The 21,605-nt window shown below is 46.2% G+C and overlaps 1 protein-coding gene across 2 annotated transcripts in view; it reads left to right on the plus strand.

Moving 5' to 3' along the window:
• The window catches only part of LanB2 (laminin subunit gamma-1), a 529,033-nt gene that overhangs the window by 164,238 nt on the left and 343,190 nt on the right, over positions 1-21,605 (plus strand). For both annotated transcript variants that reach the window (XM_069305575.1, XM_069305583.1), the window contains exon 2: positions 7,452-7,728. In XM_069305575.1, the coding sequence (XP_069161676.1) occupies positions 7,452-7,728 (277 nt within the window). The remainder of the gene's footprint in view (positions 1-7,451; positions 7,729-21,605) is intronic.

Genomic DNA, 21,605 nt, shown 5'->3' on the forward strand with positions numbered 1-21,605 from the left:
CTTTGCAAAGGCATTCGACAAATGTGACCATGGGGTGATAGCACACAAAATGAGGTCAATGGGAATAACCGGTAAAGTAGGACGCTGGATACTCAATTTCCTGTCAAACATAACAGAGAGTAACAGCCAATCAAATAAAATCGAGTTAAAAGCTATGTACCTCAGGGTACAGTCCTTGCACTACTACTTTTCCTTATTCTCATAGTAACTATAGACAAAAAATACAAGTCACAGCTTCGTGTCATCCTTTGCAGGTGACTCAAAAATCAGCATGAAAGTTACCTCTGCTGTAGACATTGAAAACTACAAACAGATATTAATAAAGTTTTCGATTGGGCAGCAGAAAAGAACATCATGTTTAACAGTGATAAATTCCATGTACTCAGGTACGATAAAAATGAGAACCTAAACACAATACAGGATACAAAACACAATCGAATCTGCCCATAGTAGGAAAGCAGCATGTCAAGGATTTGAGAATAATGATGTCTAACGACCTAACGTTTAGGGAGCATAACCAAGCAAGTATTGCGTCAGCCATAAAAATGATAGGATGGATTACGAGAACTTTCAAGTCCAGAGATCCCATCACAATGGTTGTACTCTTCAAGTCCGTGACCAAGGTAACTGAGGAAAGGAGGATAGAAGCACAAACCAGTGAATCTATACAATGGTACAACATGGTTGCAGCTGGCAATCCCAATCGTTATGGCCGAAGAGGAGGAGGACGAGGGAGAGAATCAGTAATAGCGAGAATCCGTCTTGGATACAAATATCCATGGAGATATGGAATGGAAACAACAGTTGATCAGCGAAGTTGTAGAATCTGTGGTGAGAGTGATGGACACCGCCTTGACCACTATCTACGTGAATGTGAACACCTGAGAGACATTAGAAATATGTGTAGAATAATAAACCCCACATTGTTTGAGTTAGGAAAACACTCTTTGTCAAATATTGATACTGTTCTTAAAAGATTTTCCCATTTTGCACCCGCAAGATAACGTAAGCTTTTAAGGGTTGATAGATGTTAATCTTCTTGTCTGAGGAGCTGTTCACTTGAGACAGTTAAGCAAGTCCCAGCTGTGTCTGGGTACAAGTGACAGGATGAACAACCCAGCGGGTTTTCTTCCTATTGGGGAGTGTTGTACATGCTGCTATGGCGGTATGTCCACTCACAAGATGAGTGGCGCTGCCCAATAAACTCGCCCCTCGGGGCAAAATTTAAAAACAAATTAATCTTCAAGTCACTTGTGTTGTCCCATCTCGAGTACTGCTTAGTACTCACTTACCCCTTCAGAACAGGAGAGATCGATGAAATAGAGGGAATACAGAGAACATATACAGGCATATATAGACGCGATAAAGCACCTAAATTATTGGGATTGTCTCAAAGCTTTCCAAATGTACTCGCTAGAAAGGAGACGAGAGAGATACCAAATAATATATACATGGAAAATACTGGAGGGCCAAGTTCCAAATCTACATAGTAAAATAACAACGTACTGGAGTGAACGATATGGAAGAAAATGCAGAATAGAACCAGTGAAGAGCAGAGGTGCCATACTTGAGGTTATCTTCTTATCTTGAGATGATTTCGGGGTTTTAGTGTCCCCGCGGCCCGGTCCTCGACCAGGCCTCCACCCCCAGGAAGCAGCCCGTGACAGCTGACTAACTCCCAGGTATCTATTTACTGCTAGGTAACAGGGGCATTCAGGGTGAAAGAAACTTTGCCCATTTGTTTCTGCCTCGTGCGGGAATCGAACCCGTGCCACAGAATTACGAGTCCTGCGCGCTATCCACCAGGCTACGAGGCCCCTCGCACAATCAGAGAACTCTGTATAAACATCAGAGGTCCGCGGTTGTTCAACGTCCTCCCAGCGAGCATAAGATATATTACCGGAACAACCGTGGACATCTTCAAGAGAAAACTAGATTGTTTTCTCAATTAGTACCGGACCAACCGGGCTGTGGTGGATATGTGGGCCTGCGGGCCGCTCCAAGCAACAGCCTGGTGGACCAAGCTCTCACAAGTCAAAGCAATGTGTGAGAGGCTGGGGCTTTGTGACCAATCCCTGGTATCGGGCCAGGATTGGGGAGTAGAAGAACTCCCAGAACCCCATCAAGCAGGTATCAAGAAGGCGAGAGGAAAGGAAAGCGAGGGATTGGGGAGGCGAGAGGGAAGAGGACGGAGGGAGGGATTGAGAGAGGGGGGGAGAGAGAGGGGGGGGGGGAGAGAGAGGGGGGGGGGGAGAGTGCTCCTTCGGATGACAAGCAGCGTGGCATTAGAAATATGGAAATTAATACAAGAACACACTTTTGCCAAAGAACACACACGTGTGGGGGTCTGTGGCTGAGTGGACAGCGCTTGGTACTCGTAATTCTAGGGTTCGATCCCTGGCGATGGCAGAAAAAAAGTGGGCAGAGTTACTTTCACCTTGATGCCCCCCTGTTACCTGGCAGTAAATAAGTACCTGGGAGTTAGACAGCTGTTACTGGGTTACTGGGGCTGCTTACTGGGGAAGCATGACCCCGCCATACTTTTAACAACCAAGTACCCATTTTACTATTGAGTAAACAGATGCTACAGTTAAGGATTTGGGATTTGCGCCCGGTAAATCCTCCCTGGCCAGGATACGAACACAGGACAGCATGCTTGCGAAACGCCGGGCTTACCACTACGCCACGGTGAATGTAGTTATGTTTACAGGGGTTTGGATATCATGTATAAAGAAGTTGAAGAAGTTGTCAGGAGCTTCTGGACTACTTTACCATTCGGATGTCCGGATGGTAAAGAGGGAAGTGATATTGAAATCTTACAAAGAGATCTTCATGAACTCCACAAATGGTCAGATGACTGACAAATGCTTTTTAATGTCGATAAATGCAAGACCTTGCATGTGGGGCATAACAACACACGAGACAACCACCAAATTGACAGCACTACCTTACAACATATAAATGAAGAAAAGGACTTTGGAGTCAGAATCCATCATTCACTAAAAGTTGCACAAGTGGGAGCATTAGTAAAAAAAAATCGCACCAAACCCTGGGAATAATCAAGCGTACCTTTACCTTTATGGAAAATAAATTATTCGTTCAATTATATAAGTCTTTAGTGCGCCCCCACCTAGATTATTGAGTCCAGGCATAGAGACCATCTTCAGAAAGACATAGCAGCTCTGGCGAAGGTGCAACGCCAGGCAACACAAATTATATCAAAGTTTAGTCAGCTCTCGTATCAAGAACAGTTGAAGGCCACTGCACTAACAACATTGCAGACCAGGCATGAAAGGGCGGACTTCATAGAAACCTTCAAAATACAAAACAATTTGGAGGACGTTGATCCAGATAGTTTCTTCAAAAGGTCAGATGTAACACGAACGAGGAGCAACGGGTTCAAGCTCAACAAGCCACAATGTAGGACAGAAAACAGGAGAGGCTTTTTCACCCATTGGATTGTTAACTCGTGAAACCACCTTCCTGCCAAAGCTGTAAATGCCAAAATTCTGCTATGTTTTAAAATGGCTAGAAAAGATCATTAGGGCAAATGGGGGGACCTTTGACAAGCTGCTGGCTTCCTGTCCTCAAAGCCATTAGTATTATAGTATTAGTGGCCCTCAGATAAATTTAGTTCTGCCTGACTGGGTATCCTTTGTCCCTGAAAAACAACCAAAGTATATCCAAATCCTTCTCGAGTTCGCTGTCATTACTCGTTATCCGCTTTATTTAAATACCTAACAAATATGGAAGAGATCTCGGAGGTGGGGTAGGGTCTAGTTGGTGTTGTGACTTGGATGGTTTGTGACTTGGATGGTGTGTGCATCGTCTGCATTGTTGGAGCGGTTCGTGCCACTCCGGGGATGCGATTTTCACGTTCTTTGCTTCACGACTTGCATGTTGGCAGGCAGTGCTCGCTTCTTCCTTGGAATCCGCTTTAGCTCTGGCTCTTGGGTTGTCTTTGCTTTTTTGTTCGTTGCTGTTTGCAGAGTCTGCAGTTGTGCGGTATCTGCAGGCAGCTTGGGCAAGTTGCCGTCCTATGTCTGACTTGTTAGTCCTTCGGGGAGCTCGTGGGAGGCCTTCCTGGAAGGGTCGTGAGGTTCTTCCCATTGTGGTAGGTCTTCCCTTCGGCTTGCATCTGGTGCCTCGCATTTTCACACGCCTTACTCGGGTCGTGGTAGCACACCTGCGTTTGTTAGGTGTTTGGGTTCTAGCCTACCTCAACGACTGGCTGGTTTGGGCTCCCAGCCAGTCCATGTTTCTGCTCGCCAGGGTTTTGGTTTTTTCCCAGCTTGCTGAGTTCAGGTTCTTGGTGACGTGGCAGAAGTTCCATTTGGTTCCTCTCAGGTTCGGTCTTGGCTGGGTTTTGTGTGGGTCGCTCGGACCGCTTCCTTGTCTCTTCTTCCAGTGGGTCTGCTTCACCTTCATTCCCACCTTCATCTGTTCCTGAGGGGCTCCCAGGTCATGCGGCAGTTGCTCGAGGGTTTGTGCAGGAGCGTATACTTTGCCATGATGGTCTACCCGCCGGGTCAGGTGTTGCTTTGTTGGCTGTTCTGGTTCCTTCGTGGACATCCCTTCCGCCTCGCTCGTGGGGTTCAGGGCCTTGGCACCTACCCGAGACCTTGCTCGATGTCTTCACGGATGCATAGTCTCTTGACTGGGGCTTTGTGTTCAGTACTCACCAGGCCGGCCAGGGACAATAGGGTCCATCCTTCCGTCGGGCTCACAGCACAGTGCGGGAGCTCGCGGTTGTGTAGATGTCACACAGGAGAATTCGGATCGCTCGCGGATCGACAATCTGGCTCCATTTGGACTGTTCCCTGGTGGTTCATTGCCTGAATTGAGGGGGGTTCAATGCGGTCCTTGGCTCTTTGGGGCTGGTCGCTTTGGGTCACTCTGCTGAGTTCTCGTGGTTTGACTCACCTGGCGGTTCACGTTTGGGGGGTGTTCAATGTCCTGGCAGACAACCTGTTTTGGTTCATTCCCCTGTCCACTGAATGGACTGTTAATGCCAACTCGTTCTGTTGGCTCTGCCAGACATTTGGGCCTCCGGAAGTGGATCTCTTTGCATCGGCGTGGTCGAGGCATCTCCCAGTGTATGTGGCGCCCTTCCCCGACTGCGAGGCCGTCGGGGTCGATGCCTTCAGGCAGGACCTTTTCCCCAGTTCAGCTGTTACTCCAGGTCCTGGCTCGCTTCTGGGAGCCTTCTTCAAGGAAGAGCTGTCCTTCTGGCTCCTTGGTGGCCGGCCCAGCCTTGGTTTCAGGCGCTGCTTGCTCGATGTCCAAAACCGAGGGTCTTCCTGCGGTGTCGCCTCTCAGCAGATTGGTCCAGGCCGGTACGAGGCTGGTTCATTATTCTCCTCGAGTCTTCGCGTCTGGAGTTCTGACTCGAGTCTCTCATACCTTGTCGGGGGTGCAGGTGGCTTCATCGTTGTTCTCCCACCTGCGTGCTTCATCTCGGTGGCAGTATGAAGTTCCTGCGTAGGTGTACTTCGGTCTCTGATAGGGTTGTCTTGTTCTTCCTTTCGTGGTTGTTTCAGGATCGTCATCTTATGCCGAATACTGTCGCCTCGTATCGTGCGGCACTGGCAGAGCTGCTGCAGCTTGCGTTCGGTATTGATGTTACTTCTGTTCTGTTCCACAAGCTGTCTCGGGCATTATTTCATCTCCGGGCTGCGTGAACGTATCCTGAGCCATCCTGGTTGTTGGACTGGGTTGTCTCTTTTCTCTCTCTTCCCCCCAATTTGTTGTGGCCCTTTCAGTTCAGGATTGTTTTTCTATGGTACTTTTCCTGTTGGCATTGGCCTCTGGGGGTCAGGTTGGGGAGCTTCATGCTTTCCTCCTGTGCAGGGTTTTTTCTGATAGTTTGGTCCTGGTGGTAGGTTTATTCATTTGCAGCTGTCTTCTTTTCTGGCAGTGATTGCCTCTACTGCTGGAGGGGTCCTTGGGTTCTTGATGCTTGGTTGATCAGGCCGGGGTGCATCATGTATTGTGTTGGGTTGCGGCTCTCCACTGTGATCTGTGTGGCGTGGCCTCTGTGGCCATGGACGTGCTTTGGGTTGCTCGGGTTCCCTTCCTTCCTTCTTTTCTGTTCCAGGGTTCAGGTTTCCTGGGTTGTCCGCAGAATTCTTCATTTTGCCAGTTGTCTTGATTTTGAGTTTAGGGCACATGGAGTCCGTCTCCCGGGTCCGTCCCTCTTTTTCCTTATCTTTGGCGAGGTAGCTCCGGGGAGTTGATTTTTCGGGGAGCCAACGGGGCTCCCTCAGAAAACCAGCTTTGAATGTAATGAAACACCATTTTCTGGGTGAGACCTGGAGGTTCCCTGGAATCCCTTCCACCCTATGGTCGGCAGTGTTTTTGCATGTTTTTGACATCCAGCCTAAGAACTGCCGGTTGGATCGCCGGCACGAGGGTCTGGGGCTTCCCCCTCCCAGGGAGGGATGGGTTACGCAGACAGCAGTGCGGGAATGTGAAGACATCATGTTCATTTGCTACTTTTCGTTGGGAAGTTGTGTCCACTCATTCGGCTTTCAGTAGCAATATTTTCACCAGAATAGGGGTTTGTTTTGGGGCGCCTATCTTTCTGGGTGCCAGACCCAGTCAATGTCAGACATAGACTCATCCCAACCACACGGGGTTTTTTATAGGACATTGCTCCTAGTGCCTCTCTGAGTGGGTCAGGTTCTGGCTCATGGTCCCCAGTAGACAAGAACTCCATGCACTTTGATGCCAGAAAGCTAATACTTACATATCAGCTCCAGGGAGGTTATCTTGAGGTTATCTTGAGATGATTTCGGGGCTTTAGTGTCCCCGCGGCCCGGTCCTCGACCAGGCCTCCACCCCCAGGAAGGAGCCCGTGACAGCTGACTAACTCCCAGGTACCTATTTACTGCTAGGTAACAGGGGCATTCAGGGTGAAAGAAACTTTGCCCATTTGTTTCTGCCTCATGCAGGAATCGAACCCGCGCCACAGAATTACGAGTCCTGCACGCTATCCACCAGGTTACGAGGCCCCTGGAGGGAGCCTCCAGGTCTCGCCCAGAAAGTGGTGTTTCATAACATTCAATGCTGTTTTTCTTAAGCAAGATTCTATTGTCATAAGTTGGTCTTTGAACTGATATACCCAATTCAGTCATTGCTGTGATGTGACACACTTGTTTTTTCAATTGTTGATCCACCAGCACAGCTCGTTATTCACAGCTGGATTTTAACCCCACTGATGGTGGCATGACCATCTGGTGCAAGCGGTAATTGTATGAGCAAGATTGTTGTTGTGTTGAGAGAAGAGTCACCTGTATACAAGACAGGAGAGGTATCATGTGTGTAGATATACACCCCCTTTATTATTCACCATGTTCTCATAGCTCCTCCTCAACACCTGTATAGTCACTTGCATTGAACATCAGTAGAGAGTCTGTATCAGCTAACTACAGGATACTTCTCTCTTACAGAAATGTGTTCCGGAGTTTGTGAATGCAGCGTACAATCGGCCAGTGGAAGATACCAACACATGTGGAGTTCAGCGGCCGCAGGAGTACTGCCTCCAGACGGGCGGCTACGGTTCCCAAAAGGCTTGCGAGATCTGCAATGCCTATGAACCACACCTCGCCCACCCTTCCCATTACCTCACTGACTTCAACAACAATGATAACCATACCTGGTGGCAGTCCGAGACCATGTTTGAGGGCATCCAGTTCCCAAACCAGGTCAATCTTACACTGAGGCTGGGTAAGTTACCCCATCGTTTCTTGCAGACACTAAGTCACAATTATGTGGCTGAAAATTATACACTCGACCCTCGAAATCTTAAAATAAGTTCCGATAAATTGATGTTTTGGTTCATCCAGAACCATTACCAAGTCCTGTAATGGTTTAGTAATTACACGACTTGACAATGATGCAGGAAGAACCAAAACGTTGTCAGTTCCTTCATTCTTCATCATATCTCAATTCTGTTAAAATTCAATTCAAAAACTTTATTCGTAAATGCCTTGAAACTGAAGAAGAGTTTCGTTACATAACTATGACTTGTCTGCATGTTTAGCTTCATGAATATTCTCTCGTTGAGTTACTGATAAGCTTAAACATCCTGTCTGTAATTATTTCATCAATACCAATGTATTGTAAGTAAGTAATTATCAATAGAAGGAACCAAACCGGGAAGGCTATGTAGCACCATCAAATGTACGGGATAATCAGAGGGCGCTAAATATCATCAAGGATGCCAATACGAGAACAGAAAAGCATAAGGCGAACGATATCAAAAGTATCTGAGACGCCAAGAATTCTATCAAGGGACAAGCGACCGTGGAGAACGGTCGGAAAACAAGACACACGCTCGTCCTGGAAGTCAGGACATTCAACAAGGATATGCATGATCGTAAGAGTGACAATGCAATGTGGACAATAAGGAGCAGGGCGGCGCTCCATTAAGTGACCATGAGTTAAACGGGTATGGCCAATACGTAACCCAGCCAGAGCCGTTTCCCACCGCCGGTTACGGTGGCAGGAGGAAGGCCACTGGGACACACGACTCTTAAGAGTATGCAGTTTGTTACCAATAACAGAAGACCAACAACTCTGCCAGTGGGCAAGGATGGAGGCATGAATAACTGGGTAAAAGTTGGAATAAGGAATACTTTTACAAGAGATGGGACAAGCGCGGATAGCTTCCTTAGCAGCAGCATCCGAACGCTCATTTAAAGAGACACCAACATGGCTGGGAACCCAGCAAAATGCAACTGACTTAAATTTACTGGAGATAAGAAACAGCCAATGTTGAATCTCGACAACCACCGACCGGATTAAAGGACCCTAACGCCATGAGGGCACTACGAGAGTTAACTACCACCACAAAGGAGGAGTGACACTGGGAAAGCAGGAGACGAAGAGCATAGAAAATAGCATAGAGTTCTGCTGTGAAGATGCTAGCCTCCGGAGGAAGGCGATACATATAAGTGTGGTCAGGAAAAACAACAGAGTAGCCCACACCATCAGCAGAATTAGACCCATCGGTGAAGATGGGAACGGAGTGGGAGTGAGAAGAAAAGTGCTCAAGGAAGAGGCGTTTCAGAACTGTAGGAGGTGTCATGTTCATAGAAAACGGTACCATCCGTTTGTGTGTGTTGTGGCTCAGACGTGAGTAGGAGATAAACAACAGAGCGTACAGGACGCCAGCCAAACTTGGTAGCTACTAGTCATGTAATCGTTTATAAGTATTAAAGTCAATAACCAAGCAATGGCTTTATATCAACCCTACAACCAAGACTTCCTCAGTAACACACAAACACCACAGGAGGGGTAAAAGCTTTAGTGATGTGGGTCAGAGAAGTACAAAATTTGGGAAGGAGGACCCTCCATGGGGGCAAGGCTGGAACAATACGAGGAGAAACATTGGTAATATGAGTTGAAAGAGAATCCTGTAAGCGAGACAAATGGACAGAAAGAGGAAGGAGGTGAAGAGGAACAGGAACTACAGGAGGGGTAAAAGTCAAAGCACGATAGAGGCGAGAGTAAGGATGCTGTAAGGATCGCGCAAGATAGCGAAGACTGTAGCGATCACGGCGATCCTGGAGAGACAGAAAGCCAGTGTCAGCGTACAAGCTGAGGGTAGGAGTTGAACGAAAAGCACCAGAGCTGAGGCACAACCAAGTATGGCGCAAAGGATCAAGACGGCAAAGAGTAGAAGAAGCAGAAGAGTAGGCAGGGCAACCATAATCAAGTTTAGAGAGGAATGCAAATAGAGGAGCGTGCGCCTATCTGCTCCCCAAGAAGTATGGGACAAAACCTTAAGTAGGTTAAGGGCCTTAGAGCATTCAACACGGAGGTAAGAGACATGGGGCGACCAAGACAAACGAGTGTCAAAGAATAACCCCAGAAGCTTCGCGGAATCTTTGTACTCAAGGGGATGACCATAAAGTGACAAAGAGGGACGAAGAACGACCCGCTTCCGAATAAGTCATGGCACAAGTCTTAGTACTAGAGAACTTGAAGCCATGATTGGTGGCCCAAGATGACACGGCATCAATCGCAAGTTGAAGCCGCCGTTGAAGGAAAGGCGAATCATCACCCCGACAGTAAAGAGTAAGATCGTCAACATAAAGAGCAGAGAAGATGCCGGAAGGAAGGGAGGAAAGAAGACCATTGAGGGGCAACCAGAAAAAGAGTAGTACTCAGAACACTACCCTGGGGCACACCTTCGTATTGCTGAAAAGAGGCAGAAAGAGGGGCACCAAGCCTGACCCAAAAGGTACGACGAGAGAGAAAAGTTTGAAGGAAGAGAGGGAGATTACCACGAAGGCCAAAAGAACGAAGTTGGGACAGAATATGGTATCTCCAAGTCATGTCATAAGCCTTTTCCAGGTCAAAAAGGACAGCAACAATGGAGGTCTTCGCAGCAAAAGCAGTACGAATATAGACCTCCAAGTTCACCAGGACATCAGTCGTGCTGCGGCACTTGCGAAAACCAAATTGAGAAGGAGAGAGTTGGCGATGGTGTTCCAAGAACCACATCAGACGGACATTTACCATACGCTCAAAGAGCTTGCAAACACAACTTGTGAGACCAATAGGGCAGAAGTCCTTAGGGGACGTACCGAGAGACCCTGGTTTCTGAATAGGGAGTACAATGGCATCGAGCCAGTCCTCAGGGACGGACAACGACTCCCAGATCTGGTTATACAGACTCAGTAAATACTGAGACGTGCACGGAGGGAGATGGCGAAGCATCTCCCTCCGCAGTAGATCCGCAGAGAGCCAGGGCAGACTGAAGTTCAGAAAGAGAGAGAGGATCGTTATAGGGAAGGCGGAGATGAGTGCGAAAATCTAAAGGATAAGATTCAAGAACAGGCTTACAAAGGAAGGAAGGATTGAGGAAGATGAGAACCAGAGCTAACAGAAGAAAAGTGGGAACCCAGTTCGGTCGCACCCTGCACTGGATCCGCCACAGAGTACCACAGAGGTGGAGAACCGGCGAGACATCCGAAACGAACTTGCCCGCAATCTTGCGGATCTTCTTCCAGATCTGCGGCAGAGGAGTATCGAACGTAATGGTGGAAACTTATTCTGAATTTTATAACTAGTTCATCAAGATTGTAACTTGCTTAGCTAAATGAATTGTGGGGTTCAGTCCCTGAGCCCATTATGTGCCTCTGTAACCCGCCCACACTACCGCCCACAAGATGGGTATGGGGTGCATAATAAATGAACTAAACTAACTAAAATCTTGCTATTATCAGAATGGTAATTTTTATCACAGTCAGGGGTCTTCTGTAATACTATCATTGCTAAATAATACCAGTTATATATATATTTGACATTTTTTAGGCAATGCTGTGGTCACAAGCTGAACAGCAGTGCTGTGAGCTCATGCTGCGTGCGCCAGCCTTGGTCGCTCACTCAGTACTGCGGCCCTCATTCCCGGAAATTTTGGCCACGATTTTTTTTTTAAATGGCGTCTGTTTAACCCTTAAGCTGCTAAGGAGTCCTGAGGAGATTTACACCCCTGTGCTCAAGAAAAAAAAATTCTAAAATTTTTTTGTCTTCTAAAAATGTTAATTTGTGTTCCCTGAGCATGGGAAAAATAAAAAAAATCATAGGTGACATATTCTGGGTGCAATAGGCTGAGGAAGTCGGGCAAAATGTGTGTTTTGACAGTGTTCATCAGAGGTGGTCAGCGTCACCTGAGCTAACAGGTGGGAGTTGCCACAAAGATATTATAACCTAATTATTTCAATGTCTCAGATTTATTTTTTCTTAGTTTCTTGCAGTAATATTATTCAATAGTGTGCGGTGTAATAAATTTATATAATAAAATGTGTGAATCATCGCTATACTCAAAAGTATGGTGTTCATATTAGTTTTTCAATTATTACGTTCATAAAACAATAAACAAATAGTTTTGCAGTTATTACACTATATACACACACATTATATATAATTATCTACATGTTTTGTTCACCACAACTGTACAACTAAGCTGATATAGTTAGTTCAGGCACTAAGAGACATCGCTACACTCACAATCACCTGGCAGTTGTCTCCCTCACTCATTCAAGGTCCGGTGCACTAAATTTCTCCCCCAACAATACTGTTTGGGATGTTATTACACTATGTACACATTATATATAAGTATCTACGTGTTGTATGCATCGTAACTGTACACCTAAACTTGTAGGGTGCATAGTGCCCACCCTCTACACAGCTAGACAAGTCATGCAGACGATGCCACCTCTGTTACCCAAATGGCTCCTCCCAACATAATCCTTTTGCTGTTATTACACTAATACATTATTTAAGTATCTAATACTAATATAAGTATCTACATTTGTGTTCACCATAGAGAACCACTGAGCTGGTATGGTGAGTGCAGACAATAACAGGTGGCCACACAGTCAGTAAACGATGCTATCTCCCTCCCTCCCATAGTATTACTACTCCCACACAGCACTAATTATCACAACAATCCAGCTATTATCACAATCCAGGTCATTTTATCACAGTCAGGAGTCGTCTGTAATATTATCATTGCTAAATAATAGCACTTACATATTTATTTTGACATTTTTAGGAGATGCTGTAGTCACAAGCTGAACAGCAATGCTGTTCGCTCATGCTGCGTGCGCTAGCCTTGGTTTCTCCAACAGTACTGTGGTTCTCACACCAGAGAATCACAGTCCACGATTTTTTTTAAACATGGCGTCTGTTTACAAGAGCCCTGAGGAAGCTGATGTGAACCCCATGTAGCAGCGGGCCATTTGAATTGTGCCTGGCGCCCTATGGCGTATATACTGGTATACGCCATGCGCACAGTGGGACATGTTACTCATGGCATATATATACACCATGCGCAGTTTAAGGGTTAAAAAGAGCCCTGAGGAAGGTGATGTGAACCCTGTGTATCCGCAGTCTGTTTAAATCTTACGTAGTACTCTAAAACTTCATATGCAGTGATGTGCACTTTTGCGTCAGTTACTCAAAACTTCATATGCAGTGTTGTGCAGTTTAAGGGTTAAACCCTTAATGTTTATAGAATTGTCAGTTAAAGTATTTATTGCAGCTCGATTTATGTTAAGGGGCGATTTTCCACATTGCCATGTCTTGTGGTTTTAGTAAAAATTATTTAAGTGTGTAGATAGGGAACCAGCCTCTCTAGTATTTTCCAGATGTAGATTATATCTCAAAACTGTCTGCTTCCACCGAGTACATCTTGAAAGACTTTAAGTTGTTTCAATTATTTTGGTGATTTATTGAATGGCTTAGATATATTCCTTCTCAACATAAATATTATCCCACTTCTAACTGTGTTCGAGAGGGAACTTGATAAACATCTCCAGAAGGGCACGTAATCAACTTGGTTATGGTTCTAGAATCTGGCTGCGATTAGCTACGACTAATGGTCTTGTCGATCAGATCACCAACTATGAGTCAAGGTCAGAGACCGAGTCCCAAAGATATTGATCCTGGAGCAACCTCGAACAACCTCAAACTATGATGGTATTACCTTGCATTGATTCTGGGGGGGGGAGAGGGGTCAAGGTCTCCACAGCCATCTCTGACCAGGCCTCTTGGTTGATGGTCTGGTCAACCAGGCTGTTGGACGTGGCTGCTTGCAGCCTGATGTAAGAATCACAGCCTGGTTGATCAGGTATCCTTTGGAGGTGTTTATCATGTTCTCTCTTGAACACAGTGGGAATCCAGCCAGTTATGCACCTGATGTGTAGTGGAAGCGTGTTGAACAGTCTCGGGCCTCTGCTGTTGATAGTTCTCTTGAATATTTGTTGCATCTCTGTTTTTCAGTGAGGGTATTCTGCACATCCTGCCATGCCTTCTAGTCTCATGTGATGTGTGCAAATTGTCTGTGTGTGTAGATTTTGAACCAGTGCCTCTAATATTTTCAAAGTGTAAATTATTATGTATCTCTCCCACCTCTCTCTCCCTATACTCCAGAGAATACAAATTCTTATGATCCTCTGAGAGGCGGTTTCTCTATTTTTCACCTTTCGTCTTTTGCGTCAGCTGGCCGTGCTTGCTCTCTTTGAATTCGGCTTGGGCCCTGGCTTTGCAGTCTTTGTTTCCTTTCTGTCCTCTTTTATTGTGTTGTGCAGTTTTTGTCGGCGGCTTTGGAAAATTTGGAATGTGAATTTGGAATGTGAATTTCACTATTCAGTGAATAGTGAGGCAACAAACACACCAGACTATGTACAGGGGCCACGAGGCTTGTGTACACACTCGGTAGGCTGTGAAGGGTCGCTCCCTCCCCCCCCCCTTTACCAGTGATCAACAACCACTGGTCACTGCCTACCACCACCACCACTGATCAGAAGCATTATGGTCAGAATACCATTAGTAAAGATGTGCACAGAATGCAACAAGGACATAGATTACCAGCAGAGTTTCCAGTGCCAACTATGTTCAGCAGCCATACACAGTAAATGTGCCAACGTGTCAAATAATGCCAGGAGAATTGGTCCCAGAGACCACTTGGTGTACTGGTTCTGCGAAAAGGATAATATTACTGTCTAGAAGATGATCGCCATTCTTGATAAAACCCCAGCAGAGCACAGAGAATCACTTCTGACTGCCTGCACAGAAATCTCCAATGTTTTCAAACAAATTGTCAAGGACACCCAGGAAGAACCAGAATTGGAGCTACATCTCAGCGCGTCAGGGCCGGATGTGACGTTGGCGTCGGGGCTGGATGCAATGTTAGCGGCGGGGCCAGATGCGACGTTGGCGTCGGGGCCAGATGCAATGTTAGCGGTGGGGCTGGATGCGACGTTGGCGGCGGGGCCAGATGCGACGTTGGCGGTGGGGCCAGATGCGACGTTGGCGGTGGGGCCAGATGCGATGTTGGCGGTGGGGCCAGATGCGACGTTGGCGGTGGGGCCGGATGCGACGTTGGCGGCGGGGCAGGATGCGACGTTGGCGGCGGGGCCGGATGCGACGTTGGAGGTGGGGCCGGATGCGACATTGGCGGTGGGGCCGGATGCGACGTTGGCGGCGGGGCCGGATGCGACGTTGGCGGCGGGGCCGGATGCAACGTTGGCGGCGGGGCCGGATGCGACGTTGGCGGCGGGGCCGGATGCGACGTTGGCGGCGGGGCCGGATGCGACGTTGGCGGTGGGGCCGGATGCGACGTTGGCATCAGGGCCGGATGCGACGTTGGCATCAGGGCCGGATGCAACATTGGCGTCAGTGCTGGATGCGACGTTGGTGTCGGGGCCGGATGCTATGCTGGCGCCAGATGCGATGTTGGGGTCGGGCGCGGTATCGGCGCCTAAACCGGGCGCGATATTGGTGCCAGGGTTTTTGAAACAAACAAAACAGGGACCCAAAATCTGCCGATATTTTAAATGGGGTATCTGTAAGCATGGGATATCGGGGAGATCACATGGACTATGTAAATATGATCATCCCAAAAAGTGCAGGATCCTTCTTAGTACAGGTAAATGTACCAAAGGCTGTGATCTCTTTCACCTAGAACTGTGCAAGAACTCTTTAAATATGAATGAATGTTCCAACACATAATGTCCAGCTTTTCATATAAAAGGTACCAAGCGAATAAGACTGACAAACCATCTCGATGAAAGCAGCCACAACACTATTTACCAGGATGATTTTTTAGCAAGAGGAGAAGAATGGCTAAAAATGTCCAGACTCTACCATCAACTCGGTCAAATGCTGGAGAGGACGCAAACACAATGGCCTCCTTACCAGAGCCTCAGATATTAACACCAAGTAAAGCATCCAGCACTTCCACAAACATAACATCATTTTTATTTGCCAACATCCAGGGTATAAAAACACGCAAATCCAACAAAGTTCACTTTATAGATGGTCTCCTTCATGAGGCAAATGCAGTGTTTGCAGCCCTAACAGAAACTCACACAAACGACTACAATGATGGTGAAATATGGATCTCAGAGTACAATTTTTTCAGATGTGATAGGAAACACCGGCTTCAGGATGGGGTCAGCCTGTACATCAAGGACACACACATCTGTACTGAGCTACTAAACACCACAAATGATATGGTGGAAGTGCTAATAATCAAAATAGAGATCCTAAATGTAGTTATTGTCCTTGTACATGTATATAAGTCACCGGAGGCAAATCATCAGCAGTTTAAAGACCAACTAATGAAAATAGAACACTGCTTGGAAAACCTCACAAATCCAGCCCCAAACATCATTCTTCTTGGGGACTTCAACCTACGGTACCTGAAATGGAAGACCATAGCTGATACGGTTGAATCAGAGAGAATTCCAGGAAGTAGCCTAAATGAACAGGCACATACAAACGACCTGCTACGGATGTACGACAGGTTTGCCTTAAACCAGCAAATAGTAGAAGGAAGGAGAACAAACTGGACCTCATTTTCACTAATAATGATGAATTAATCAGGAACATAATGATTACAAATACCTTTTACTCAGATCACAACTTAATTGAAGTTCTGACTAGCATGAGGAATAAACCTTCAAAACCAGACCCAATTCCCGAAGGAGAAGATTTCAGCAAATTCAACTTCAATAATAAACAGATAAACTGGGAGCAAATAAACCAGGACTTCACAGAAATAAGCTGGGAAGAACAGCTAGAAAATGCAAACCTGAACCAGTGCCTGGAAAAAATAAGCTCGGTAGCACTAGAAATATGTTCAAACCGCATACCCCTAAGAAAAATGAGAGATGCAGATTGGAACGGGAACGTCGTTCCCTTTATAGACAAAGAAAACGAATCGCTGAACAACTTGAGAGTCGCGCCCTATCTTAAGGACAGCGAAGAAGGTTAGGTAGAGAAATAGAAACAATTCAACTAAAGCTACAAGAATCATACAAAACCCAGGAGAGACAAAGAGAGCAAAAGGCCATCAGTGAAATAGAGAGAAATCCAAAATATTTTATCTCCTATGCAAAATCAGGATCAAAAACCACATCTAGTATCATGCCCCTGGGAAAGGGAATTGGAACTTTCACTGATGACAAAAAAGAAATGAGCGAAATACTGAGGAATCAGTACGACTCTGTTTTCAGCGAGCCATTAAACACACTGAAGATTAATAACCCAATTGAATTTTTCATGGATATGATACCAACATCATATCATATATCAGATGTCACCCTATCCCCACTGGATTTTGAAGAAGCCATAGACAGTATGCTTATGCACTCTGCACCAGATCTTTACTCTTGGAACTCCATGTTCATCAAGAACTGTAAAAAAACACTACCGCAGGCCCTTCACATTCTTTGGAGACAAAGCCTAGACACTGGCATTATTCCTGACATATTAAAAACAGCAGAGATAGCACTGCTCCGTGAAGGAGGAAATAAGGCAGAGGCAAAAAATTACAGACCGGTAGCACTAACATCGCACATCATAAAAATCTTTGAGAGAGTTCTAAGAAGTAAGATCACAAAATACATGGAATCACAGCATCTCCATAACCCCGGACAACATGGTTTCAGAACAGAGCGCTCTTGCCTATCACAGTTGCTGGACCAATATGACATGGCACTAGATGCTATGGAAGACAAACAAAACACTGATGTAATTTACACAGATTTCACAAAAGCCTTTGACAAATGTGACCATGGTGTTATTGCACATAAAATGAGTTCCAAAGGAATTACCGGAAAAATAGGTCGATGGATCAACAATTTCCTGACTAATAGAACCCAATGTGTAATAGTCAACAAAATAAAAGCTGGACCATCAACCGTAAAGAGCTCAGTCCCCCATGGTACTGTGCTTGCTCCAGTACTTATTCTCATCCTCATATCGGATATAGACAAGGACACAACCTATAGTACTGTGTCATCCTTTGGAGATGACACTAGGATTTTTATGAGAGTAGACAACATAAGAGGACATGGCAAGCCTCCAATCAGATGTAAATCAGGTCTTTCTATGGGCTACAGAAAATAACATGGTGTTTAACGAAGATAAATTTCAGCTGATGCTCTACGGAAAAAAAGAAAATATAAAAATGGAAACCAAGTACAAAACTCAGTCAAATAATGACATAGAACGGAAAGGCAATGTAAAGGATTTGGGTGTACTCATGTCGGAAGACCTTACATTTAAAGAACACAATAAAGTAGCCGTCACAACTGCAAGAAAAATGAGAGGTAACAAAATAACAAAATAAAAAATAAGAACCTTTCACACTAGAGATGCTATACTGATGATGATACTTTTCAAGATGCTAGTGCTCTCTAGAGTGGAATACTGCTGCACAATGATAGCCCCTTTCAAAGCTGGAGAAATTGCTGACCTGAAGAGCGTGCAGAGATCCTTTACTGCTAGAATCCACTCAGTAAAACATCTAAACTATTGGGACCGACTAAAGAGCCTAAATCTGCATTCTCTTCAGTGTAGGCGGGAGAGATACATAATAATTTACACATGAAATATAGTAGAGGGGCTGGTCCCAAACCTGCACACAGAAATATCAGCACATGAGACCAGAAGGCATGGCAGGATGTGCAGAATACCCCCATTGAAGAGCATAGGTGCAACAGGTACTCTGAGAGAGAACTCTATCAACATCAGAGGCCTGAGACTGTTCAACACGCTTCCGCTACACATAAGGGGCATAACTGATCGACCCCTCGAAGTGTTCAAGAGAGAACTTGACAAACACCTCCAAAGGATACCTGATCAACCAGGCTGTGACTCATACGTCAGGCTGCGAGCAGCCGCGTCCAATAGCCTGGTTGACCAATCCAGCAACCAGGAGGTCTTGTCGATGACCGGTCCACGGTGTCGCTTAGCCCTGGAATCACCTCACCTCAAGGTAAGGCTTCAACTAGTTGCCACCCCATTTCTGATTTATTGGTGCTCTGAGGAGGGTTATTCTTGGACTTCTCGGGCTGGTTGTGCCAGGGTTTGGGCTTAGTTTGGTCGAGGTGGGCCTTTGATGCCAGTTTCTGAGCCAGTGTGTACCCTGGGGCCTCTTTCTTCTGGTTGGCGCAGTGGTCGCTCTGTACGGAAGTTGGTTTCTCAGAAGTCACGTCGGTTCATTGTTTGAACCGGAGTTTGTTGAAACAATGACCCTGCAGCCAGTTTGTTTCGACCAACTCCAAAGAGCCATGGACCCTGCGGTCTGTGGCTCTTTGGAGTTGGTCGCCTCGGGTAGCTCTTCTTTTGAGTTCTCAGGGTTTAGCTCTCCACGCCGTTCACATTCAGAGAGTGCCCAACATCCTGGCAGATGGTCTGTTGCGCTTCATCCCTCTTTCCACGAAGTGGACGGTCGACACAGACGGTCCTTCCTTTGGCTTTGTCGGTCATATGGGCACCCAGAGCCATGCCGACCTCTTTACGTCGGCAAGGCCTTGGTGTCTTCCTTTGTACGTGGCGTTATTCCCTGAATGCAAGGGCATCACGAAGGACGCTGTTTGGCAGGACTAGTCGAGGTGGGGGTTCCTGTACCTTCATCCCCCAGTCCGCTGTTGCATCTCATGCTGAATATTGTCACTTCTTATCGGGTGGCGTTGGCAGAGCCATTTCAGCTTGCGTTCGGAGTGGATGTCACTTTGGCTCCATTCCACAAGCTCTCTCATATATTTTTTCACCTCTGGCCTGCTAATGGCCTAAGCTGTCCTAGTCATTAGACTGAAATTGAAATTGAAATAAGTTTAATGAGATAAAATACACACATAGAGATGAGGTAGCTCAAGCTATTCTCACCCCAATCAGTACAACGTGTTCACACATATATAGACACATATCACAAACAATAAACTTATTACCGAACATTCTGAGAGATAAACATATACATTTCTTCCTTTACACATGTAGACGTACACACAAATACTTGTTGGACTAGGTGCTCTCTTTTCTCTCTTCTCCTCGGTTTATTGTGGTCCCTTTGGTTCGGGATTGTTTCATGAAAGCATTGTTTTTGTTGGCTTTGGCCTCTGGGGGTCTGGTAGGGGGGGAGCTTCATGCTCTTCTCCAACACCAGGAGTTTTGTTCTTTTGATTCTAGTGGTCGTTTTGTTCATTTGCAGTCTTCTCCTTCTGTTCTGGTGAAGAATGAAATGGCTGGCTTCCGGAGGGATCTGGTGGTTGTGGGTGCTTGGTTGGTTAGGCCGTGGGTGCATCACGTGTTGTGTTTGATGGTGCCTTTGCGTTGCTACCTGCGGGCCACTGGTTCAGTGACTGTAAATGCGCTTTGGGTGGATCCGGTTTCCCTGGTTCCCTGTTCCAGAGCTCATGTGTCACAGGTTGTCCACAAGTCATCAAGTCTAGCCAGCCTGCAATCTGCCCTCTTGCCCATGATGTGCGATAATACATTGCTATGGCTACTGTTCGATCTGGAGGTCGAACAGGGTCCTGGCCGCCAGGTATCTTGTGAATGTTCTGGGCCCTCTCCGGCCTTGTGTTGCTTTGGGACGTCTGTTGTGGCCTGGTGTCTCATCTTCGTCTTGAGACATGCGGTGCTGCTGCCTCTCAAGTAAGTCCTTATATTATTTATCTGTGGGTAGTTAGCTTCAGGGAGCCGACGGGGTTTCTCACAGAAAACCAGCATTGAATGTAATGAAAAGCCCTTTTCTGGGTGAACCCCAGAGGCTCCCTGACACCCTTCTTCCTTCCATATGGTGGTTCATCATTCAAGAACTGAAACATGCAGCGGCTGGCTCGCCTCACAACCTCCCTTTCAGGGGAGAAGGGGAGGTGCTAACGAGTATATGCACTAGTTGGATGATGTATTGCTTTTTATTTTTATTTTGGGGGGATCTATTTTGCCTTGTTTAGATGTAGGTTGCAATTTTCACCAGCTTGGGGTTTGTATTGTTTTGCCTATCTTTCTGGGTGCATTTCCTGGTCGATGGCAAGTATGACATACTCTAAATGTAGAGGGGCTCATAGGCAATTGCTCCCTGTGCTTCAAGAAAAATGAACTTAATTTTTTTAACCTCCCAGAACAACCGCCGTGTGCTCGGTGGTTGTGTCTGTCCCACCATTTGTTGCTGTCCAAGTGTGGTAGGTAGGTTGGGCCCTCTTCCTCAGCACGGGGGGCGTGGGCATCATCACCCTGCTGTTTCTGTAAGAGTGTGAATGGTGAGGGTGAAGGAGCTTAGGAGGCCGAAGGGGAAGCTGGCCATGAATAGAAGAGTGCGCAGTATATGATTAAACAATGTATGCATACATAAGTACATAATGCAGAGTACATAATTATATAAATAATGAGTATAGGGGATATGCATTGCAGGACGTAATCAATTGTGAGATATAAACTTATCTCATGAGTATAAAGCATAATTAAGAGTCGTCCAAACATAATATGCTTATGAGTACAGAACCCAAAGCTGGAGAATGAGATAAAATGCAGAGTATATAAATACATAACATCCACAACACGTAGACTCGTGTCAAAGCTCTCTCTAAGCACAGTCCTGTGGCAACAGGAAGAAGTGTGAGAATGTACGAATGAACATGCCCAAAGGCACATCTGCCAGTCACCAGGAAGCAAAGGGAATTACAGTACAAGGCTAAAATGGGCACGGGACATGGCAGAAAGAAGTGGCCTTAAGACAAAAGTAAGGAGGATACTGGTGGGAGGTGAGTAGGGTAGAAGACATGAGCGTGGCAATG

The sequence above is a fragment of the Procambarus clarkii genome, chromosome 6 (genome assembly GCF_040958095.1).
Source record: "Procambarus clarkii isolate CNS0578487 chromosome 6, FALCON_Pclarkii_2.0, whole genome shotgun sequence".
In the NCBI taxonomy this organism is placed as follows: Eukaryota; Metazoa; Arthropoda; class Malacostraca; order Decapoda; family Cambaridae; genus Procambarus; species Procambarus clarkii.